The 25,329-nt window shown below is 40.0% G+C and overlaps 1 protein-coding gene across 5 annotated transcripts in view; it reads left to right on the top strand.

The window, feature by feature from the left end:
* ZFAND6 (zinc finger AN1-type containing 6) overlaps window positions 1–23,651 on the top strand; it is a 36,462-nt gene extending 12,811 nt beyond the window's left edge. For all 5 annotated transcript variants that reach the window (XM_036389792.2, XM_036389793.2, XM_036389794.2 and 2 more), the window contains 5 exons: window positions 12,163–12,332; window positions 13,418–13,529; window positions 15,612–15,712; window positions 21,978–22,091; window positions 22,681–23,651. In XM_036389792.2, coding sequence (XP_036245685.1) covers window positions 12,182–12,332; window positions 13,418–13,529; window positions 15,612–15,712; window positions 21,978–22,091; window positions 22,681–22,829 — 627 coding nt within the window. In that variant the 5' untranslated portion in view covers window positions 12,163–12,181 and the 3' untranslated portion in view covers window positions 22,830–23,651. The remainder of the gene's footprint in view (window positions 1–12,162; window positions 12,333–13,417; window positions 13,530–15,611; window positions 15,713–21,977; window positions 22,092–22,680) is intronic.
* Window positions 23,652–25,329: the final 1,678 nt, after the last annotated feature.

The following is a 25,329-nucleotide window of genomic DNA, read 5'->3' as shown; positions in this document are numbered from 1 at the left end:
TTTGAAACTTTTGTATGGCTTGAAAGCTCAGCCTGGTGAACTTAAACAGGGTGGCATATGCAGTGTACAATGTGCAGTGCAGTGTTGCTGGGTTTCCTTGAGCACCATCAAGTTTTACAAGTTGGTTTTTGAAATGCAGGTTAATGGGTTAAAATTAATGTGTTTTTTTTTTTTCATGTAAAGGATACAAATATTCTTCAACAATCGTGTGGGGATTTTTGCCCTCACAAAAGGGGTCTGAGATAGAGGGGATTTCTGGGAGGCAGTGTGAGGGCACTGGGCTTTTCTCCAAGCCGTAGTGAGGACACTGTTCTTGTGGAACTGGTGTAGCTGGAGCCACTGTGCCTGTGACTGCATCCTTAGGCCAAGCTAAAGGGCCTTGTTCTTGCTGATAACCCTCCTGTTTCTGACCCAGTACCATAATAAAAACGAAAATACTTTGTTCTTTTTTCCATTGTTTCCTGATAATAGCCCTGTTGCCCATAGTTTGTGAATGGGAGGGAATGAGCATCATGATAGAAAGCCACACGTTGTTGACAGTTGAAGCTCAATATCCTGTGAGCAGATTTTTTTCTCTAACCATTTTTATCCATTCTGAAGTGTGACAGTGGCTTTAATATGCCAAGCAAAATACTTGGTGATCTGGCCTGTATTTTTCTATGTTTGTGTACTTCTTTATATTGTGAACTTTTCTGTCTCTAGATAGTGCTGTTACTTTGCCATGTGTCAATCTGTTCTCTGGCAGAATACAATCACTATGGCAAGAGGATAAAAAGAGAAATCAGATCTACTTAAGGAGTTATTGTTCAAAATGCTTCTAAAAATGTAAATTTCTGTTTATGTGGCTTGAGGAAAAAGGGGAAATCCCAGGGCACTACTTAACAGCTTGGCCTTTTTGATTACAAGTCCCTCCTGTACAGCCATTTATGGCTTTATTTTTCCATGTAGAATTGTAGAAAAAAACTCTGTACAAAGGTAGCACAGTAATAAGTGGGGAGACAGTGGCACCCAGCCATGCTATTTTTAGGTGATTATGTTCTTAACTTGCTGATCTAAGTGTTCTGGACAGTGAGTGGGGGAGACATTGCACTAGAAATGTGTGCTCACATAGCAGAATCTTGTCTGGAAACAGAATGAATAGCAGACTTGGTTATCAGGAGGGCAGTTCAGAGAGTTGTAACTGGAGTATTTTGTAGGTAAAAACGATGCCCTAGTGATTAAAGCACAGTGTTTGCAATGCAGACTCTTACTCGAGAGCTGTCAGCTCTGGCTTTCTCCTCAGTTGAGAAGCTGAAATATGTGCAGTCTGTTCTGTACGGGCTTAGGGAAGAAGTGTAAAAACCTATTTTCTGTTCCATGATGGCAGTGGGGGAAGAAATGCCAGTTGTCCTCAATCAAGTTGCTTCCAGTATTTTTTTAAGCTTCTCTTAAGCAGTGACCTCTCCTTCTTAGCAAGTGGTGTACTTCTGGAAACCTTCAGAAAGGAGAGTGTCTCATTGCAAATTTCTGATAATTCTCTAGTCCCTTATCTGTTAACTTGACACTTAGGTAGTTAAAGCTGACACAAGGCAACTCTCACTAATTCACGCTCTAACCTCCTGGTGTTGTGGGCCTTTTTCCTTGTCTTAAGCTGTAAATGAGGCTATGCCTTAAATTTTAGTTCTGCTACCGACTTGGTAGGTTCACCTTCCTCCTGCAGTGCACTGTTAACTTTGACTCCTCTGGCACAGACCTACAACCATAAACCAGATAGAAGAGCCAATCCAAGATTTTGAAGAATGAAGTCTTCAGGGACGATCAGTTCCTGTCCCAGCAATGCTGTGACAGAGGTATCTAAAGCCCCAAATTACCTGTTTCATGAAACCATGACATTAGTTGAATATGAATAGACACTGAATGCATGTTTATAGGTTGCAGTTGGGTGTTTACATGTTCCATTGTTTCAGGGAGTGTAAAGTGACAGCTGAGAGGAAACTAAGGAAAGATGCAGAACTTCAGAGACCAGTTGGTCTATTCCTATCTTCAGTGAAACTTGACAGTATATTCAAGTGATGGATAAATACCAGTTGTCCAACATGGCAGCTGCTGATCACCTGTGAAGTATTTTCCTATGCTTTGTGCAGGGTGATAAGTTTTAGTATGTAGACATCTACATAGTAGATGTAATTTGTTTGGGATCATGTAAGCTGGCTTCTCCAGTGATTGAAATAATAATTAAGGGATAAAAAAAGCAGCAAACACCCCCCCTTTCCAGAATAGCATTGAGGTTAAAACAAAGTAATACCTTTGAGTCCCTTGACTAAATTTAAGTGTATTGAAGGAGATGAGGAATGCAGCTCTGCCACAGGGAACACTGTACTTATACCTCTTCTGCTGAAAACTTGTCCTTACATACCCTCTTTCTTTGGTCAGGCTTTAGCTTTAGGTTGAGTTCCCCATCAAACCACAGTAGGGGTATTGTATAATTTTACACACTTAAATTAGATATAGTGCATAATTCTAAATAGAACTACACATCATGCATGATAATCACAGTGTTCTTGGAAGTTAAGCTGAATTCAAGATGCCCTAGCCAGAAATGATGACAGTTTTATTTATTAACACATAGGAACCCCGATATTAGAGCAGGAGCTCCCTTAGCATTAGATCCACATAGAATTTGTGGCATTATAAGCTAATTAAAATTCTACATAGTGCTGTTTATGAAAACAAATTATAATGTGTTTTGTGCTTACTGTCAGTTCTCGGCAACAGGTGCTTTGTTAACAAGAAGCTGTCTATTTCGGGAACTCGTGTTAAAGCGGCTTTTATCTCTTCTGGGTTTGATATGCTTAAAATAAGTGAAACTTATGCTGTATTGAGAGAAGATTACTTATTCACTGAAGCTCAAAAGAAGCGATTACTGAATCTATTCTTTCAGTAATTATGAGGGTAATCTTGTAAGTGTTCGAATCCTTCTTACAGATTATTTCTCATCAGTGCGTTAAGTCAAACCTGTTTTAAAATACAGCACCAGAGATAGTTTATGGAGTTGCTCTCCTGCATCCCTGTTGGCCTGGTATTCTAAAGGAATTTAGAGAATTCTAGAGTCTCCTGATTCTAATTCTATACAACCTCTGATTTCTGAAATGGCCAGCTTCAATATCTGATACCAGAGAAAGCAGAATCTCACCCTGTCTGGTCTGTTTCAGAATAGCTTTCTTACCTTTTGTAAGCATTTTAAAAGAAGGCATTTCTGTTACCTGACAGATTTTAAGTTAACCTTAAAGTTATGGGACTGTGAAGGGCAACTCAAGTATTCCTGCAGCACCTGAATGCCAGAATACAGGTATGAGATGGCACAAACTCCAGAGGAAAGAAAAGGGGCTCCTCAGGCAATGTCTGTGACTTGTACAGCTTGGCACCAGTTCAGCCACACATGATGGAAACTCTGTGAGCTGACACAACCAACTGCTGATGAGCAATTACTGACATAGTTTGATTTTTCTAATGGGTGTAACTTCTGAATTTTTTTCCTCTTGAGCAGAGATGCCAGAGCAAGAACTCTAAAGGGTGCTCTTTTAAAAGAAGCTGCACGTTCTGTCACAAGTGTAACTTCATGTAAGGTTTCTGTGTCAGTCTTGTCTCAGGGACAGCCATGTTCCAGAAATGGGCCTGCTCAGCCTGTCTGCCTTAGATCTTGAGTGAGCTGGGGAGGCTGAACTGAGTAAGTACAACTTAATATCTGGGGGGCAAGCCACTCTTCTCTGGCTCGTGCATGGACACAGAGTGCTTTGGGGAGGACAGCATGACCAGATGGGTGGCTGGCCATTGTCTTCTCTGTGTTCCTCAGATATGCCTCTTGAACTTCTTTCACTGTGCCTCCCCCAAGGATGCCAGATCAAAACCAACTTCCTAAAACACACGGATATACTCTTTTCTCTTCACTTTTCTTTGTAATTCACTTAGAAATTGTCTTTACTATATACTGAACAACTACAGTTACTGTGTTGCTCTCAGTGCTTTCAATGTTTAACTAGTTATCTTTATTGAAGGTCCCTGTCATGACTCGCTGTAAACAAGCATGTCTAGCTCCAAGGGTTGTTTGCTGTTTTTTCTCTTGAATCCAAGAAGTGAGTTTTGTTGTGTGTGTAGGTTTTGTTTTCGTTGTTTTCACTTGCATTCAGGTTAACCTCTCCAAAAAGGCAGCTTTGTCAGCTTAGATTTTCTGATAGTCATCACTGGAGAGACAAACTTAGAACATGCTGGTGGTGCCTCTTTCTGAAAGCATTTCTGTGTTGCTCTGGATTGGAGTTTGCTGGATGAACTGGGGCTGGCCTACAAACGTATCGTGCTACTGGGAAATAAGAGGCTTTTAAATTTTCTAAGTCAGAGGGAAAAATGATGTTTCTTTGAATCTCAGGAAGTATAAATTCTGTCATATGCACGTGTCTAATTCTAGTGGTGCTGCAGTGTTAGTCTAGAACAGCTAGGAAGTCCCAATGTACAGGCTTAAATGTACAGACAATGATAATCCTTGGCATCCTGACTTGTATTTTGCTGCTTTAGACTCAGTTTGAAATGCATGATAAATAGGAATTTTGAAGGCATTATACAGAGTGCTGCCCTTAATTTTTTAGGTGTCTTAGCAGTTAGCAGATGCTCCATAAAGTAGTGGTCATTACTGCAAGAAACCCAGCATCACACCAGTAGCTCTGTGTGGCAGCTTTCTGTAATTTCAGTACAGATTCTTTTGTCTGTACTCTGCCTCTTTGAAATCCAAAATAGATAAAATATGATTCTTCTTACTAGGTAATTAAATGTACCTCTTACATTGCTTGTTAATTGTTGGGAGTTTTTTTAAGAATTAATCTTCACTAAAGTAATGACATTCATGGAATTGGCCCTTTCTTCGGTTGACTATACTAAAAAGTTTGGAAATTAAGTATGAAAAGTTTGCTTATTTGTTTTTGTTTGTAGACTTTAAGTGGTTACTGCAAGCAATGGGATGCTTTTGCATGAGGTGAATGAGAGTCTGAGGTACCACTTTTACAGAAGTTAATCTTTGGGTCTGGTAATCCATGCTTTGCAAAGGTTAAGCGCGGTCACAAGTAGTAATTACAGTTTCAAAGTAACATCTATTAATAGTGTATGTAGACAAGCATGGAAAGCTGGGTCCTTATTATCAGTGATCTCCTTGATACCAGTATAGAATCTGTGCATCTTTGTTCTTGCTTAGCAAGAGTGGAGAGGTTGTAGTGAAATGTTCTCTTGTTCCTTGTCTAACCTTGTGTACAAGAGCAGTCAGCTGTACTTAGCAGCATCCATGCTTTAACACTGGAGGCTTTGTCTGTACCAGGTGTTCCTGGGTTTATGATATTCTGGCTCAGATTAGTTACGAAAGTTGCTAATGTTCTGTCCCTTCCTAAGACCTAAACTGTCTCTTTTCTGTCCATCTGCCACTTTCTCTCATGTGTGTGTCTTTTTTCCACTAGTGTGATTCTTTCACAGTCTTTCTGACATCTTAAATCTGAGATATTGCTTTCTTAAGAGTTCCAATTTTATTTATATTTTAGTTCTTGTATGGAAGGATTTAAGCTTGCAAACTAACAAAAATTGGAAGTGGAGAAAAGACTTCTCTAACTCTTTACACCTTTTTGTAAAGTTTCTGCTAGGAGTGTCTAGTATAAGTACTTGATTGTAGCCTAAATTAATTCTATGCATGAAACAAAAATAAAAAGCTGTTCAACAGGAATAGACAGGAACATAGTAGATATTAAATTACTTGTTAAGTGAGTTAAAAGAACATCTCATATAAGAGTCTTTGGTCACCAGCGTGAGTATTTTGTTTTTGTTATGAAGTCATATAAATTCTACTTCACATTGCAATTTAAAACTTTGAGCAGAAGAAAACTGGAGGCTCAGTGGAATGAGTGGAAAGCTTTAAAATGTATGGATTCTCTTGGTGCTGAGGAAGTTGGAACTCCTGTGTTTTGAAAAATGCAGCAGCTGTGTGTTCTGCTGCTACAGGAACAAAGAGGTCGCTGCCCTTACAGATCTGCTTGCATAGCTGGTCCTTAACCATATTCACTTTTTTTAACTCAAAGCATTCTGATGAAACTGGGTCAGAGTGTAGCTACACATGTATCTGTGCTGGCAAATGTGAACCAGCTGCAGTGCTTTAGCAAGGGTGAGCTGTAAGATGAAATGACATGTCTGACTGCAACCAGCAAGCTGGGCTGAGCTGTAATGACTGAGGCCCCTATTCAAATCTGCCAGTTCTTCTTGGCTCCATAGCAAGTTGCTGGGACATGATAATGCCTTAAAGCAGCTACAAATGACTGCTCGGTGAATGTAAATTGGATCCTTTTGGGAGACAGCAATGAAGTAAAAAAACCCAGGACTGTTCTGTAGCTTGCTTTTAATTTGTGATTCTAGTGCTTTATACCCTGAGTAGTGTCCTGCTGGAAGCAGGACACCTGAGCAGCAAATTCCAATATGAACTGGTATCCTCGATCACAGCCAGTGCTTGGGAGCTTCTGCAGCAAGATTCAACAGAACTTTGTTCTTGGACTTTTATTTGCCCTTTGTTTTGATAAGCCTGTAGAGAAATGCATTTCCTATTTATTGCCTTTTGTACCAGCCTGCCTTTTCATATGGTGGTGCAGGTGGTATTGGGTATCTGTGCCAGTACATGCTAAAAAGTGAAGTGTATTTTTGTGTACCCAACTTGATGTCTTATTTGTGCTTGGAATGAAGCTTTGTATGTCTAAGCAGCACACATTACCCCTTCTGCAGCTCCTTCTATGCTTCATTAGCACAAAGAGACAGTGACCATTAGTGTTGATACTATTTCTGTCAGTGCTGAACTACTTCATTATAAAGGTGATTATGACAAAGGAGGGAATATTTTAATCACTTGTTAAAATTGGATTTATCATTTGAGGTGAGTGTCAGGTAAAACTGTCAGTGTGCTGATTTTGACAGTAAGAGTAGTTCACACTGTGTTCTGCTTTCTCTTTGAGCAGCAGTTTTGAAGCTGGCATCAGAATGGTTCAAACTGTGTCTGCTGTGCTGCTGAGGCACAATGCTGTTTGGGTGGTCTCAGCATTTGCTTTTGGGAGGGAACCCTCCCATACCAGTCACAGATTTGAGGAGTGTTTGCAGAACACAAGACTGTACTACAGGATGTGAAGATCTGCTTGTTTTCCTTACCAGAACTTGAAGTATGAGGGTAACTGGTATTCAAGAGACCTTTTCCTTTGGGGAAGACAGATGAAGAGAAAGCTGGCTTCTGTGCCAGTTTTTTTTTTTTTTTCTTGTCTAGAATTAGGGGGGGGGGGCAGTGAAAGAGATTATTCTTAAACCTTGTGTGTTTAATCCTGCTAAATGCTGCTCTCTCTGATCTTACTGATTAACATTTGAAGCCTATAAAGCTGGGGTATCAGTTATTTGAAACTAGTGGCATATAAACATTTTAATTAAAAGGAAAAGAAGAAAGGGGGTGGGGAGGAAGACCAGTATCACAGTGCCTGTTCTGTGGGGAAGAGATGTCCACAAGCATTTTTGTGGCTTGCTTTACAGAGTATTGGAAGATGTGTCTCTTTCTCCAGAGAACTTGATATCCAGAAGATTTGCTCTGCTTTGGTGTTTCTACAGCTTCAATTCTATACATTTTATAGGCATGTACTTTGCATATTTTTTGCTTGGTACAGAGAGGAATTTATTCTGAGGATGTGATGGTGAGGGAGGAAAGACAGGACCTGTAGCAGCAGCAGTAAGAGGGCATTATTGAATGTATGAAGTTGTGTATTGCAGGAGTAACAGGAACAGGTAGACTGTAAGCACCTTATTTGTAGGAAAAGGAGGACTTAGCCTCCAGAGGTGTGTGCTGCCATGCTTCTAGTGACAATAAATATCTTTAAGAAGCAGAGGTAATTTCAGCTGAAGTTTTGCAAAATTTAGCTAATACAGAAAGAGGGTGTTTATTCCATAATCTTCAATGAAGTAGATGTTCTGGGGTTGCGCTGAGAGGAGTTGTTTAAAGTTCTTGCACTTCCCTCTAGTCTGTTCCTTCTCATTAGGGCTTGTACAACTGGTTATACAACTATATTGTAAAGCAAAGCAGAGAATGTGCTTAAAATATTGTGAAGAGCTCTGTAGTTTTGTTTTTTTTTTTCTTTAAGATAAATCAATTCTGCATTCAGAATAACCTTCAGAATTCTTAGCATTACTCTATGAATGCTATGCAGGCACAGCTCTGGGGGAACAGGCAGAGCCCAGAGGCATTTCCAGGAGCTTGACAGGCTCCACGTTTGTTTTGTGACACCTCAAACCGAGAGGGACGTACATGTTGATCCCAAGACCTTGTTGTCATTTCAGCTATGAAGCTGCTTCAAGTGTCATGCTGAAGCCAAGCTAGGGGAAGGCCATTTTTGAAATTATGGATCGTGTGTGCACTTGGGATTTATTTTACAGTAGGCTTGATGCTCAGCAAGGGCTTGCTGCCCCTAAAAAGGGTTGTCCTATTTTTAGCCATGTCACTTCCTGTGCAGTGTATGTCATTTCTCTGGAGTTGATCTTCTGTCAGATGAGCAAGCTCTCCAGTGCACCAGAACAAATATTTGTGTTGTTTGCATGAGATGGCTGAGCTGATGTGGCTGCAGGCAGGGACGGGGGGCAGCAGTGGCCAGAGCTGTGGGAGCGTGCCTGCCCCTCTGACAGTGGTTTCAGCAGTGACTGCCCACCTCCACTGCTCTCTGGGATGTTTGGGCTCAGTGACGCTGTGGATCTTCTGCATGAGCCATTACGGTTTTGAAACAAAACTCATCTGAAGCTGAGCCAAGAACTGGGCTGATGGGAGGTCCTTCCCTCCCCCAAACACATCTGCTCCGTGATCTCTCACCGCTGGGGCCAGAGTCCAGCTGCTCTGCTGGGGTCAGTTTGCCTGGGGCCCAGAGGCCCCACAGCAGCACTCTGTCATCCGTGTGTACAGGACAGGCATGGCTCGAGTGCAGGGGCACAAGCTGCCAGTTCTTGGGTCTCTTTCATTCTGTTTTCAATGCCTGGTCTTGGCTAGTGGCTCTCTTAGCAGCTCTGCTGCTGAAACAGGCATTTCCACATGTGTCTGCAGCTAGACCCTCTCTCCTGCCCAAATAGCACACACGTGACAAATGAGCTCAGAAACCAATCTGTGTTGAAACTAATTGGCAGAAGGTGGAGTGGTTGATTTTTTTTTTTTTAAGTTTGATCATTTCCTTGTTTCATTTTGGTACATGTGAGCACTGAAAGGGAGGGCAAAGCATGAGAGAGCTCATTATACTGGTTTGGCATTCTGTGGCTTTAGGGTTCAAGTAGATGAGTTCAACCATCCCAGAGCCTACAGGCTGCTAAAACATGTGTTGTCCCTCCTGGTCACATGTCCTTCCTCACATCAGTTCCAGAGGCTCTCCTGTGTTGGACTTTCTACTTGTTGTGTTTTTGAATGTGAACTGATTGAGCTCACTGAACTGTCAGAAAACTTTGTGTTGGTGATGGTCCTTTCTTTTCCTGGTGGGTTTTTTTGGTAGCTCACAGCAGTAATTTTGTGGGTGAGGTGGATTGTACCCAATTGTCCCCTTCATATCCAACAAGCTGTTGTCTTGGTGCAAGTTCTCCTTTGGCTTCATAACATTGCATCAGGTTGATCCTATCTCTTATTCATTGTATTTCTTAAATATTAGCAACCAATGAAAGATCTTCCGCTTCCTGTGGCCCTTATTAAAACTCTTCAGAAGAATCCCTGGCACTTCCCTTTGGAGATTGAAGTGTTCTGGAGCCTCATGCCAGTGGCTTGTGCTTTGACTGGTGACAGGATCCACTGGTTAATGAACTTGGGAACTGGCTTAGCTGGAACTCAGGCCAGCTTTTCTTGTTTTTCGTCTGGGCATCTTTGGGCACCTTTTACAGTTTGTTTATTGAATTGGAGCAGAACTTGTTTTTTTTTTACATCCAAGTTAGAGATTGTTATTCCGTGTTTGTGTTAGCATCTGATCCCTTCAGCAATGTTGTGTTGGAGAATATTAGCAGTGGCTGGTGCAGTTACTGAGATCCTGTGTGCTGCTTGAAGCTAATATTGAACAGAAAGAAAATCATGGTACAATCTGGAAGTTAGTGTAGGGTTCTTTAATATGCTGCTGCCTAAAGTTAAAAGGATTAATACTGCATTGTGACATCGAATCTCTATTAGCTCTTGAAATATTCAGTCGAAAGTGTTTTTAATTAGTCTTTCAATCTTAAACATTCTATGCCAAAAGTGACTTGCGTAAGGTTTCAGCTTTAAATTGGTTCTGGTTACCAAAGCACAGCAAACTCATATTCATTTGCACTTCCCTGAAATGGCTTCTCTGAAATGTTGGGCCCAGCATAAGAATTAAATTCCACATGCACTACTTGCAGTTTCATTCTGAAAGACTGTCTGGAGAAAAGCAGGAATGAAAGTGCTCTTTCAGCTACAAGTGCAGTACTTCAGCAAAAATCAAATTTAGCTGTCGTGTGAGGTCAATGGGGGCTTTGTATGTTGAAAGCAAGTGATTCTCTGTTGGGGTGGGGGAGTGTAGTCAACAGCTGAAATAAGCTTAATTGCAGGTTGAAGCTGAAAAAGATAGTATCAGATTTTGGTTGTCTTCCTGCCTGTACCTCTTCCTTGTCTTCTATCTTGAATCCTTCCTCGTCCATAGAGTACCTTATTGCTGTGAGCAGAAGACTTGACTTGTTTTTGTGTTGCTGTTGGCTTTGCAACCCAGAGGTTTGGTCTTGGTATCCATTTCATATGTTTTGGGGAAATAAAAACAAAATGGAGTGGATGTGGGTGTGAGAGGAGATGAGGAGATTTCTCTGGAAACAAAATAATGGGAATGTTGTTTGTGTTTGGCTTTGAATACCTCTTATGTAAAAGGAAATCTTTTTTTACTGTGGCACTACTATGGTTTCATCAAGTTTTATAACGTGGCATTGTTGAAGTGTTCAAGTATCTTGAAACTCCTTTCCCTCTGGATTTGTTTTTGCTTGTTTGAAATGTATACTGATGTTACTTGCAAGATTGTTTTTATTTTTTCAGTAATATTGCTTATCTTTGGTTTGACTTGCAAGAATTAAAATTACCTATGCTTCAGCTTACTTTTTAATCAGAAAATGGTAGACCTAAGTTGATCTTGAATTAAGTATAAGTAATTTATACCTTGATATATCTAGTTTCTTAATGTGAAGCTGTTTTTCCTTTCAAAATTATTAAAAAAGAAGTGCAATTGAATATTTATGGAGGGGGAAAATGGAAAGTTAATTTTATCTCATGAAATGACATGTCAAAAATTATTTCCAAGTTAGACCACTTGATAATAGTTAGGAGTCTCCAGAACACTGATTGAAATTGTCATTGGTTGTAATTTTCTTGTAATGTCTTACAAATATCTATAAACTTGATTAATACAAGCCAGGGGAAAAAAATTAGTCTTTATTTAACATCCTTAAATTTGGGTTATATAATGTGGCAACTCATGTATCATATATCTCTCAACTTACATATCTCTTACTTCTCATTTTTATTATATTTTGACAGTGAATTTATAAATAGGAGGTTGTGTACATGGTCTAATACTTTTGCCTGTAAGGGTGATTTTCTTAGTGTGTGAAAAATCACAATCCAGGGTTTGTGGTAAGCAGTTGTGTCGTCTTTCACTAATGACACAGTGACTAAACAGTGACATGTGGATTCATGTGACTGTTGTTAATGATAATTATGCAGCAAGTAAGCCTGTGTTGCCATGCTTGTCTCTGTTTTACAGCTCTCATGCACAGGGTCAGGTGTTCAGGTTTCAGCATAAGCATCCCCCTCCCCTACTCCCCTCACCTGACTGCCAGAAGCAGAATACTTCCAATATTTGATAAAATTACTTTTCTTAATGGGGTATATATTGAAAATAAATTGGTGGGGCTGGGAGGGTGGGTCATGCAAAGCCTACATATGTGACTGTATTTGTATTATTGGGCTGGCTTTTTGGGAAAGGGCAACGAGTTAACCCACAAGGCATTTTTTCTGGATGGTCTTTTTGCTGAGCTATAGGAAATTCCAGATTTTCAAATGTCAGCTGTAAAAGAAGAGTTTTCTGAGGCCTCTAAATGCTGGGTTGTGTGTATCAATTTCAGGTTTATAGAAGAAGGGAGAATGGCTCAAGAAACTAACCGTAGCCAAGTGCCTATGCTCTGTTCCACTGGCTGCGGATTTTACGGGAATCCTCGCACAAATGGCATGTGCTCAGTGTGCTACAAAGAACACCTGCAAAGGCAGAACAGTAATGGTAGAATTAGCCCTCCTGGTAAGTAATCCCAGCACACAGTGTGTGTGTCAACAGCTCAACCTGACCCAGCAGGCAGCAGCTTCCTGGCCATGTCCAGATACTGATCGTTGGGGCATTAGTGCAAACCATTTCATTCCAGCATCTTACCTTATGGAATGAGCTTGGATGGAATGCCCATAATGTAATTGTGTTGCCACTAATCTGCTCAGAAGTAGGCTCTCACTAAAACCTTTTTTATTCATTTGAGTGTTTCTGATTTGAAATTATAAAAATGCAGAAAAAACACTACAACATATTTTTGCTGAAATTACTGACAGAGACAGGATTGAGTTTGGGAAATGTTTGTGAAAGGCCTTTAAGTACAGGTATTTCATCTCTGTGACCTCATTCTTAAAGATTAACCTGTAAACACTTGATAGTGATGCCTTTTCCTTTTGAAAGCCCTCAGGGGCTTTTGTGGACATCTTTCCATAACTGCCCCTGAAGGCCTTCAAGAAAAGATCTGCTCTTATATTACCTCCTTACTATAATTATCTTGAGTTTCATTTCCAGGTTGGAAAAAGGAAACAATAGTTTCTCCTTAACTTCTCATACTTTCTGTTCTTTTTGGCCCAGTGTCCTGTGTACTGTTGCCTTTCCTTCAATCTGACCTTTTAAATCTGGGGATTTAAATATTGAAATCTGGGGATCTGGATTCTACATGTTCAAAATGCATCTGGAGTTGGCATTAGGATGTTATACTGATGTTCTCCCAGATCCATCTTGGTTTTTTAAACGAAACACCAGCTTCTTGTGTCAGAGTACAGCAGTTCATGCTGAGAAAGCTGCTCGTAGATGCTTTAATTAGTAAAAAACCAGTAATTGCTTTAAAACTCCAGCTTCAAAATTTTTTGCCATGTAAGTTCTGGGGGGGCTGGGGCTGGAATGAGATCAAAATATGGCCAAACATAATTACTTTTTGTAAAATTACGTTTCCTTACGGTGTAGGCAGAGATTCAGTTACTCTCCTGGCTGGTGTTGTGGGGGTCGAAGAGTAAATGCAGAGTGTAACTTTTGTAATCCAGGAAGCAGCATAACACCTTTTCCCTGGGTGTGTCTTGCAGCAGCCTCTGTCAGTAGTATCACCGAGTCCTTACCGGTCCAGTGCACAGAGGGCAGCGCCCAGGAAACTCAGTCCACTTTAGATTCTACATCGACTCCATCTATGCAGCCAAGGTAAGGTGCTTCAGTCTGCTCTGTGTCTTTACAGAAAAATCTCTGTCAGAATGATTAAATGAAGTGTGCTGATCCTGCATAATTAAATGCTGGAACCAGGATTAGGAGAAGGTGTAAGATTTCAGTGCTAACTTTTAAAGCATGGGATCTCAGGGTGAATGCTAGCAGATCTCTGTGCTTCATCTGGCATTCAAATGGAAATTTGTCTTTAGAATTTAGCTTCAAATAGAAGTTGTCAGTTTCTGTTCTACAGAGATTTGTCTGGCTGCTCTTCTGCTTCCTCAACTTGTAGTTGTGCATTTACCAAAGGAGAACTCTTCTCATCCTAGAAATTTGAGGATTTTGTAAAATGGCAGGGAGCTGTTTACGAGAGCTCTCATAAATAAATGTATGATAATGTGTTAACAAGCCAGTTGCTTTGCAAGAAGTGGAGAGTACTAGAACAGGGTAAAGACACAAGTCTTAGTACAAGTTGTGCTACTGAATTGATCTCTTATTAAACAAGTAATTTCCATCTGGGTTATTCAAGGGTACATAATATCCTCTTATAAATCACTCAGACTTACTAAGTGTACTCCATTTGTAAAAGCTAAATATTTGTTTATATTTAGTGGCTCCATTTCTGTTTAGAGTGACACAACCAGCAGCAACTTAAGCGCTTTGGAAATTTGAGTGAAAAGTGTTAGTGTGTTATATACTATGGAAGCTAAACTTGCAGTAATACTCATTTCAACTTTTCTTTAAAAAAATGAATGTAGTAGAACACAGGGCAAGGGAGATTTCATCAGTTCCTGCTGATTGATTCAGCTCAGACTTTTCTGCTCCCTAGCTTTTTATAGGAGGTGTTATCTCATGCTTGGATCCTGCATATGAACTGAGAGCTAGGTGCCATGCTTGATGCTATATTTAGTCTTTCCATTCTGAGGTTTATAGTTGGGGTAGAAAATACGTATCTTACCCTGAAACAGCTCTTCTGGTGTGTGTAAAAAAAAAGTTCATCCAGGTCAATGCACAGATGTGAACCAATTACAGTGCCTTGCCTTTGTTCTGTCACAACTTCAATAAAACCGTGAAAGAATAGAAGTACCTCACTGATCACTGGCTTGATTACTGGCTGCAGAAGAAAGGAGTGGACTTGCACTTGAAAAAACTCAGTGTCACTTGCTTGGGTTTTTGTTTTCAAAATAAAAAAAGCAGCAATTCAACTTCAGTCTCTGGAAATACCTCAGACTTAGGATACTCTAAGGACAGATAAAATTAATTGACAATCCCCTTCTGTAGGTGGCCAGACAGGCAGTTCAAGACCTATGTGTAGTTCTTGACAATTAAAATTGCAACTCCAGTGCTCCTGTTGTGCCATGGATTGCTGGTTCATGGGCTGCTGGATAATCTGTTTTTTGCCTTCAGAGTGAATCCCTCAGTGGAAAAGAAGAAAAAAAATGCAAATGAGATAGAGCTCAAAGTCCCAAGCAAGAGGTAGCACTGTCTTGTTCCATAGGAGAGCTGCTGGATGAGCAGCTTGGCTGGGAGTCATGGCCAGTGTTGAATTGCACTCTCTAAACTGCTAAGGGTGTTCATTGGTGAGTGTTCAGCCATGCTGTGATTTAGCAGTATGGCTGAAGGGTTGGGAAGTTTAGCCTGCACTACTTTACACTGTGAAAATCCAAGGGGTTCTGTGTGCAGCTGCTGCAGCTTTATTACTGGAAACATTGACATGCTGCAATTTTCTTGTTTGTATCACCAGAACCAGAATCCTGTACAATTATCTTGCTGAATTCTGTTATAAAGATCCTTGCATACTGAATGTTGCATTGTTGCTTCTGTGTGGAATGATGGTATGCCAAACCACCCAAAATATTTTTTCCTTTTTTACAGTGGAACTGTTTTGTTGCATTCAGTATGAGTTGAAAAAAAAAGTTTACCTTTTGTGTCAGTTCAGATTGTAGCAGTTTTAAGTGGTTACACAAACAACTTCATAGGTTCTGGGATACCTTCTCATCAAGAGGTGCCCTAATGTATCTTATGGGAAAAGAATGGGAAAATGCATAATAAAAATCATAATTTTCTTCTTTTGCCCCTCAGCCCTGTGTCCAGTCAGTCACTTTTAACAGAATCTGTAGCATCATCCCAACCGGATAGTACGGCTGTGGACAAAACAGTACCTGAGACAGAAGAGTTGCAAGGTTGGTGCCTAGTTTTCAGTGACAGAACTTATGAATAATGCTTTTTAAACTTCACCTGTTCTTAATACACTCCTGTTCAAACATGTCTGATTCTCAAGCCCAAATATTCTGTGAAATCAGGAGGTAGAATAAAAATAAAGTTTCTTTTCTTAAATGGCAAATGAAATGGAAACCTTATGTTTAATTGGTGATGTCAGTGTCTGCCATGAACAAGTGTTTTAATTGGTGTTGGAAATGTACATCATAAATCAACATCCTGTTCTGTCTCAATGCCATGGCTGTTACATCTGAGTGGAGTTTTGAGTATCTTTTCCTTCTCAGAGTAACCATTTACAGCACATATCAGAAGTTTATGAGCATATTTGTGGTAGAGGGTGTTTGACATAGCCATTGCAAGAACAGGGTCAGTATCTTTTGTAAATAGGAAACACCTATAAAAGAAGCTTTCACCTCTGAACTGTAGTGGTGTAAGATTTTGAACTACTGAAATTCACATTATCAAATGTAAAATTACCAAACCACAGGCTGTGTTTGCTTGAAGCACAGTGGCTAAGAGGGTTAACTATATTGGCCTGAAATCCTCCTTGCTGGTACAATGTAAAGTTTCTTTTCACTTTTTTCTTGTTTTCTATGTGAAGACTTTCAGAGCTTAAGGCTAAAAAATGTTTAATAGTATTTCTTAGGAAATGCAAAAATGACAGGTGGTATACAAAATGTGCTCAGACTGGTAACCTATAGGCATTATAAAAGGTATTTAAAGGTAAGTCAGTAAGTATTCTGCCTTCTGCTGAGACAGTTTAGGTTTTAGTGGGGAGGATTTATTTTTCTATGGACTAGTCTAAACATAGAAGTGTGGGTTTTTTACAGATACAACTTGTAATTTCACTTAAACATTCTAAATACTAGTTCTTTGACTGTATCTCTGGTATTTAAGCTTTGCTTCTCAGATACTTTTCTAAACCTGACCTGTCCTTTTCTGTAGGATGGAATATAAGAGTCATTAGTCAGGTACTATGCTGAGTAAAGCTGTCTCCTTGGTTAATAAACTTGAAAGAAAAGCTTTTAATTCCATTTTTTCACCACTTTTACTACTCTTTGAGGTGAGACACATGCTTACTCTTGAAAAGATACATTCTAGAGATACACTCCAGTACCTGTTAGGAAGTTTGTGTTCTGGAGCTGAGAGCTCTTGTCTCAGTTTTGACAATGCATCTACTGGCTTTTCACGGGCAGACAGAGGCAGAGCTTTGTTTACCCTGGCACTGAGGTGTCTTGGGCCTGTGAAAAGACTTTTCCCAGCGAGTTTCCAGAGGCATGTCTCTCTTCTTACACACTTGGATACATTTGTGCTGTTTCTAATTCTCCACCTCTCAAACTTATTCTCCTATCTAGAAGATAAAAGGTTTCTCAACCAGAAGCTTTGAATTTAGGGATATATTTGCAGGATCAACATATATCAGGTGTTTAGGTTACTCAGCTGAGTCCTCTGTCCTTTTCTTTGTACCCTCATTTCTAAACTAAGAACATCACCAGCATGTAGTTGCAGTTCTAAATTACCATCCCTATTTATAACTCTCTGGCAGGGTCAGCCTTACTTCCTTAAGAGTTCCTTCTGTGTTGTCCCTTGACTGAAAATCATAGGAAATGTAGTGTTTCCAGTTTTAAGCATTTTGATTTGAAAATGTAAGTTTGAAAGGAAAGCAGCTTAAAATGGATGCTGAGAGGGATTTCATTGAATTGCTGTCACAGTTGTGCATCCTGAAGTTTTCTTTTTTTTTTGAAATTTGAATTTTAGGTTGGTGACACGCATGTAATACAAACATGTGAATCCAAGGTTTTTTTTTTTTAGCATTGCCCAAGTTTCTAACATTTAGAAAAAAAATAATAAATTCACAGCAATGTGCTAGTTGGTCCCAAAGTGAAGAGTGTCTAATAGTACTTTTGTTGATGTAGGGGAACAGGAGAAATAATGTCAGTATTTATTTTGATAAAATCTTGCCTTGTGGGAATGTCTGTTCTGGGGAGAGTTGTTCTATGCTGCTGCTGTAAGTTAATGTATTGTGTTCAGCTGAGGTCCCCTTAACTTGCCATTTAACAAAAATTACCAGGCTACAACAACATTGAATGAAGGACTGGGTGAATAATTAAGCTTTCTTAGATTACTGTTATTACTTTTCTAAAGCAGACAGATAAATGAGACTTGAGCTGCGTGCAACACAGCCCTTGCTATTTGCAGTCAAGCTAAAACTACAAAGGGATAAAATTCCCAAAGAGCATTTCAGATTTGTTTTTGTTGGATTTATGCATTGCAGAAGAAATGGAGGAAAACTCTAGAATGTTAAAAAATGTAGGCTTTAGAGCAAGTGTTTGTATATGATGCTTGTGGAGGAGTGCAAAAGGCCAGATGCTCTAAGATAGGGACTAATAAATTTTTTTTTAACTTCTAATGTTCTTAAATACCATGAAAATGAGTTTCATTTTAGGTAATCTTTAATGGCATGAAGTACAGGCCAGCTTTTCTAGCAACTTTCTTCTATTCCAAGTAATTTTAATTACCTCCTGGGCTATTATGCCTTTTGCTCAACATGATGGTCCTGTTAGGATTAGCCAGTCAGGATTTCTGATTTGTTAGCCAGGGCTGCCTCCAGGCAAGCCTGCAAGCAGGTAAAGAGGTATTTCACTTCCCTGGGGTAAAGGAAGATGGTTGAAACCATCCAGGTTAGGCTTCATGCTTCTGGTTCAGGGAGGATTTTAAAGGTAAATGAAGCTTGTCAGGGAATGCAGGAGGATTCCACCACAAACATTATGTAGCTCCTACAACTGAAGGACATGGGGGTAAAAGTAGAAATCCAGCTAATGGGTGGACTCAGCCCCTCTGAGGCTGACGACTTTTGAGAATGGAAACATCCTCTGTGATTTTCAAACTTGTTGTGAAGTGGAGAGGAGCATGTACTATTAGCATTGCAAAATGCCATCACTCACGTCATGTGGAGTGGTTGTTATTTGGAAAACCAAAGTACAAAGTTAGATTGGATTAACTGTCTAAAACGTACATGGCTGTTCTGAATGGAGTCACCTGATTTTGTGCATATCTGGACTTTAGTGAAGTTAAATAGTGAAGTTCAAACTAAGTTTAAAAAACTTGAGATTAAAATAATTAGGTTGCTACAGAATTTTATTTTGGGGTTACTTGGACCTAAGGTGAATGCAGTTGAGCTAATGGCTTCAGTGGGCCTTATCAGGGTGGGCTCAGTAGACAGTACTGGAAAGGAATTGATGGATGCTTCTCACTTCTGTGATAGTACCAGGGACTCAGAGGTAGAGTATGATTATGACACAAGTGTATCAAATAATACAGGATATCATGATATACTGGGTGAATGCTCCAGGGGGAGAGGAGACACTCAACAGAAAGATTTAAAACTAAATTCTGTGGGTGAGTGTGCTCCTACTTAATTTGCCACTTCCTAACATTTAAACAGTGTATTTTAGGCTGATTATGTCAGTTTAAAATGTTCACAAGCAGTGATGTTCTCCTTTGGATTAACTTCACATTTCACTCCTCTGGAGATGTGGGGGTTGTTCTTACTAGCCCTAAGAAGTAAATGTAGCTGTTCATGCTCTTCTGTAGGAATGAGAAACCTTTTTCTTTTAAAATCTCTGCCCAGTAATGCAGAGGTGATGAATGTGAAACATCAAGAGAGAGAACAGGATGGGTGTCTTGCTGCACACACAGAGCTGTGTTGTGCCTGCAGGGGTGCAGAGCTGGAGTGCATTTTGTCATGTGGCTGCTGGTTTTGTGCTCAGTCAGAGCACACTGAAGCTCAGGCAGGGGTTTGAACAAGCAAAGCAATAGGAAAAGCTTGTGCCTTTAGGAGGGAATCCAGGCTCTGCTTGTTTTGATCAGCTAGGAACATGTTCTGTAAATCAGGGAACTTCTAGTGACCAGCCCAACTTGTCAGCTCCAGACTGTGTTCATACCTTACTCCTTTTTGGTTAGTTGGCAACTTGTACTGCTGTTGCCAGGGCTTCTGTTCTTTGGCTGCAGGTGGGGCTGGGGAAAGGATGGTTCCTTGGTTCAAGGAAGGCAGGCAGAGCATCCTGGAATCCAGATGAAGTCCAGCAGCTGGGAGTGGCTCCAAGCTGGACAGTATTGCATCTTACCTGGCTTTGTTCTGCTGTGGTCATCACAGGGAGCTCATAGACTGAACAGTGGCACTTGGTCATATAAAGTGGTTGGGATATTTGTGATTATCATAGAGGATTTTGGTTCAAATTTCTAGCTTCTATTCAAAAGCAAATTGAGACCTAAAATTTATGGTTACTACAGTAGATACAAAGTGACTTGTGCAGGAGAAGAATCTTCCTACTCGGTTCTACACTGAGCAGCAGCTCTTAAATATTTTTAAACCTTTTTAATGTGAGAGCCATACGCACAAAGAAAATGTAAGTAAGGGTGTATGAGAGCCTTGTTATGCAGGGAAGAGTGCCAATTTTTCCTAAATTTAGCTAATAGTTACAGAGGCTCTTAGTGAAACTTAGATTGAGGTAACTGATTTTGCTATAACAGGAAATGCAAGCTGGAGAATGTTAGCTCGTGGTATGAGTATGTCTTAATGAATTAATAAAGACTGCAATATCTGTTTTGTGTAAAACTACAAAAGTTCATTTGAGTAAGTCTTACCCCTTCTTACCTCACTTCTTTTAGTTCTTGCTGATTTCGCTTCTTATCTTGCAATCCTTTTGATATTATGCCCACTCAGAAATGTGCCCTTTAACAGCCATTTAAAGGCATTGAACTTTTTTTTCTTTGTGAACTATGAATTGTTATAAATTTCAGGACAAAGAGAAGCTCTGCTTGTAAACATAGATGGTGTCTGAGAAGGAATTAATAGACCATGTATAATAGTATCTTTGCTAGATTAATCTGTGGAATATACTGTCCCCTCAGGCAAAGTCTTTGCTGGTGATCAGGTATCTTGCTATCCATTGATGTTGCTTAGTACAATGTTTTGATACATAGCAAAAGTGATGAGTGCCCTTTCCTTTCAAAAAAAAAAAAAAAAAGATCAGAATAGCAGCACATGAAAAACCCCACTGGATTTGTCATGCAGAAGAGCTGTCAGCTGGTGAAGAGCTAGCACAGAACTGCATCTGACAGTCTCTGATAAACAAAAGTCCAGCTGCACAGAGCTGCCTGCAGCTTTTTCCCTGACAAATATCTGAGCTTGCTGTTGCATTCCCTTCCTTACAACACTGGTTCTAGCTCTGCTTCCATCCACACTCCTCCAAGCTGGAGCTTGCTTTTGTTCTTTGCTGCAAATATTCCCAACTTCTGTGTGTCTTACTCACTGGAGACTTGTCCTGCTGTGGTCCAGCTATGTCTGGTAGGCAGAGGTTGGCTCTTAGCCCTTCTTGAAATAAAGTTGGGGTTTTTTTTGTTTCTATTTCTGCTTTGTAATGTAAGAAATGTGCAAATACTTGAGGAAAACCAGCCAACTTCTATTTTTACCTGACTCAGGCAAATACTACTATTACTTGTTCATACTCTCCCACACAACCTCTAGCCTGTTTCTTTTAGATGTGAGAGAACACTAAAGTAGGTTGAAAGATGCCTTAGGAAAAATATCTTTAAAATTAAGTTTTTACCTGCTCCCTTCTGGGCTCCAGTGCAGTGTAGTTCCACCCTGTAAGTCTGGGTCTCTTGAGCTGGTGTTTCTCACCCCAGGCAGTGACTTATGTCCTGTGTAGGCTTTTTCCAGGTGTGCAAGAGCAGCAGCATCACAGTGGTAGAGATTGTTCTGAGACACTGTGTTTTGTGTGGCCTCCATGTTGCAGTCTTCAGCAAAAATAATGTTGATTCAGGATTGGAAAGAGGGTGTTTGGCTCAACTGATCCTGTTACATAGACTACTTCTTGCAAGCAGATTTTGGGAGCTGGGCAAGTAGCACTGTGAGGAAACGCTTGGCTGTTGAATTTTTTCCTGGATCTGACAGTGCTGAACCTTGCTGTTAAACCTATGTTTGTTGTTTTGGTTGTTTTTTTGTGGTATTTTCAAGCATTTGGTGAATTCTTTTCTTAAATTATATCGAAGGTCTAGAAGGGGGGAGTTCCAGTTGCTGTGGAGACACCAGTGCACTTCAGACATGGAAACAGCAGCAAAATGGCCAAATGTACAGCATGGACTTTAGATTATTGTAGGACTTAAAAGGGGAGAGATAGACTCTTTTCTCCACTGTTCTTACTAACTTTTTTTTTATGTCAGCTTCAGTGTCAGAGAATGCAGAGCCTACACCTGAAGAACAGGACAAGTCGCTTGACAAACCAAAACAGAAAAAGAATCGTTGTTTCATGTGCAGGAAGAAGGTTGGACTGACTGGTAAGAAATACTGATTTCACTTTCCTTAGGCTTGTTTAGGCTTTGGCCTTTTGAAATGTTATCTTAAAGGGAAAATGGGGCATGGTCATTTGATACTGATTTGAAATAAGAGTCAAAGGTGCTTTCAGATGACTCTCACTAGATTAGACATTCATGTATCATTTTGTTTTTCAGCTTCCTGTCTTAAAGTGAAGTTCATAATTCCAAATACTTCCTTTTGGAAGTCTGCTTAGCTAAGGAATTGGATAATAGTCTGCTGCCATTCGCTAGCCAGCTTTGCAGTGGTCCAGTGAAAGGGCCTGAGTTCTGGAGGGTGAAGATTCATAAACATGGCAAAAGAGCAGGAGTTCTGTAGGAATGTTCTGTGCTAGTCATGCAAAAAGAAGGGATGGTCAAGACAAATCTTGCTGTAATCACTTAAAAATGTATTACTTGTGATTCTTATGCTTTCTGCAGCAGAGGCTCTTTGGCTGATTGATTGACACTGGTGACTGAGATTTACTGCTAGTGAGTGAACACATTCAGGATTTAAAGCAAACTAGTGTCATTAGGAATGTTGAAATGTCTAAGCTGCTGTTTCTGTCCACAGGGTTCGAATGCCGGTGTGGGAACGTTTACTGTGGAATGCACCGTTACTCAGATGTACACAGTTGCTCTTACAATTACAAAGCTGATGCTGCTGAGAAAATCAGAAAAGAGAATCCTGTAGTTGTTGGGGAAAAGATCCAGAAGATCTGAACTGCTGCTTCTGCTGGAATACAGAAATCTTCTGACCATCTGCAGATTAAATTGACTTGAGCTTTTTTCCTTAGTCATCAGGAACGTAGAGCAGTGTATCTTGCCTAGACCTTTTAATCATGCATGTCATCAGATGAATAGATTTTTTTGTTTTTGTTTTTTTTTTTGTTTTGAAAATGACTCTGAACATTATTTTCATTGCAGTTTTCTGTGGCTGAAGACTTAAGTAAACTTTACAAGTATTATCCTTTAAGATCATTTTAATTTTAGTTGAGTGCAGAGGGCTTTTATAACAAACATGGAGAAAATATTGGAGGGCTGTGCTTTTCCAGGATAAAACATGCATGCGTTAACTTTGCAGTTTATTTTCTTGTTGTATATAGCTTTTCTCTGCAGCACAATTTCTTTTTTTTTTTTTTATTGATAATGCCTTGTATGGCACAACTAGTTATCAGTAACTGAATGTATTTTAATCATTATGGCTGCTTCTGGTTTTTTTTTCCCATTAACGAGAGGTTATACATGTTCGCATATTAGCTTGTTTGCACCCTCTACCTATTTATGTATGAATCATTTGTAATGAGAGTGTGTGCTGAGATTGTGTGGGGTTTTTTGTTGTTTTCTTTTTTTTTTTTTAAATTGGGGTTTGTTTTTGTGTGTGTGGGGGGAAGGCTGTATGCACTTCATTGACTGCAGTTTTCATTGGGATTACATCCATCAGTTTGTCTGTACACAAATATGAAGAATGATCTGAAGTACCTGTGCTGTATTTATGTTTATCCACGTCTTAACTTTGATTAAATAAAATTTAAAAAAATCTGAGCCCCTGTGGCTGTCACTGGCATATGTAAGTTGGATTTCTCTTGCTTTATTTTAATGGGGACCTTCCATTGATGGTTCCTTTACTTAAAGTGTATTTATTCACAGCTACCACGTGTATCCCAATGCCAGCTAAATTCTGATGTGTTTTTTTATCTCTTCACCTGTAACTACCAGGGAGACACTGCAGATTCCAGACCTTGTCTGTTGATTTTAAAATTCAGCATGCTCTTAAAAAGGCTATGGCTGGCAATTAGTAGATAAAACACTACATTTAGGATATAAACTGTGCAGCAGAAGAAGCTTTCTCTAATGGTAACAGAAAGTAATCTGCAAGACTGAATAATAAATGAAGTAGCTTGTGCTTGCACAAATGTCCTAACCACAATCTATGAAGCACATGGAGTTTATAGTAAAGGAAGGAAGGAATAAATAACTTACTGGCAAATTTCAGTAATGGTCTGCCTTATCATGGGTCAGAGAGCCTGTATTTCCTCAAAGCATTTGCTAAACTTCCTCTTACACAGCACAGGGCATGGAAGAGCAGCAGTGTCATCTTTGGTGGGTGTTTCTGTTTGCTTTCCTCTCTGCTGCTACTTCCCTGTTCTCTAATCCTCACTGTGAGTCCTCCCTCTTCCCTCTTTCTGGTCTCTTTTCCTTTTCTCTCTCCTTATGTGCCCTCCTGACCAATCTTCCTTTCACATGACAGTGATGCATCTGGGCCAAGCAGAGAGAACATGCCATAGATTTCACAAGGTGGGGGAAAACCTGGTATGTTTGTGTGCTCTGGTGCCTGAAAGAAGGAAAGGTACAAGAAGAGTATTCACATACTTCCTGTCTGTTGATAAGCTTACATTTAGACTGGTTGTCCACCTTTCTGTGATGCCTGAGAGTTGTGTCATGTTTGTTTGCTTTGGCAATAGCCCTGTATTACCCTGGTGGTTGATCTGCACTTCAGTCTGTATTTTGTGTCATCAGCTTGAGGTTAGCAGATTAACATTTTAATTAACACCAGCACATTCACAGCTCTACAAAATGCTTGGGCTGTCTCCTCACATTGATCTCTGTATTGGAACGGGTTTTCAACATGGTTTTGTTTGAGTTTTGGAGTAAGCAGGTTCTATAGCCCAGATCCTATAATCTGTCCACAAAACCTCTTCACTGTGTTTAAAACATTTCCAACAGTCAGGGAGGAAATTTTACAGGAAATCTTCCACAAGCCTAGGCATTGTGATGTTTAAATAAGACCCCTTTGGAAACAGCACCTTGTGAGCTTGTGTCTCAGTGAGTGAGCAGCTGTCACAGATGATGCTGTTATATCATCTTGCACTGAATCTCTGGCTGTACCATTTGCTGCATTTCTTCTAAAGACTCTGCCAAAAAAGAAAAAAAAGGTTGAGCAGCAAACCAATTCTTTGGCTTGGCTATGACAAGTGTCTTCCTGTTTTTATTGGAAAGATGTGGCCTTTACTATTTAGTTCTAATTTCAAGGATGTTTCCTCATTGGCTTCTACTGACAATGAGTGAATTTTCTGCTGCAGGTGGGAGAATGCTGGGACTGGGAGCAGAAGCACCAAGCTTCCCTGTTCTTTTTGGTTGGCTGCACATGTGTCTCTGGTTTTAAGGTGGTGGAACGATCTGGAGAAAATGGAAGAACTTGACAAGGTGCAGCAGCATTGCA

The sequence above is a fragment of the Molothrus ater genome, chromosome 13, assembly GCF_012460135.2.
Source record: "Molothrus ater isolate BHLD 08-10-18 breed brown headed cowbird chromosome 13, BPBGC_Mater_1.1, whole genome shotgun sequence".
NCBI classification, from domain to species: Eukaryota; Metazoa; Chordata; class Aves; order Passeriformes; family Icteridae; genus Molothrus; species Molothrus ater.
Note: the sequence above shows the minus strand (reverse complement) of the source record. Positions and strands in the feature narration are given on the sequence as shown.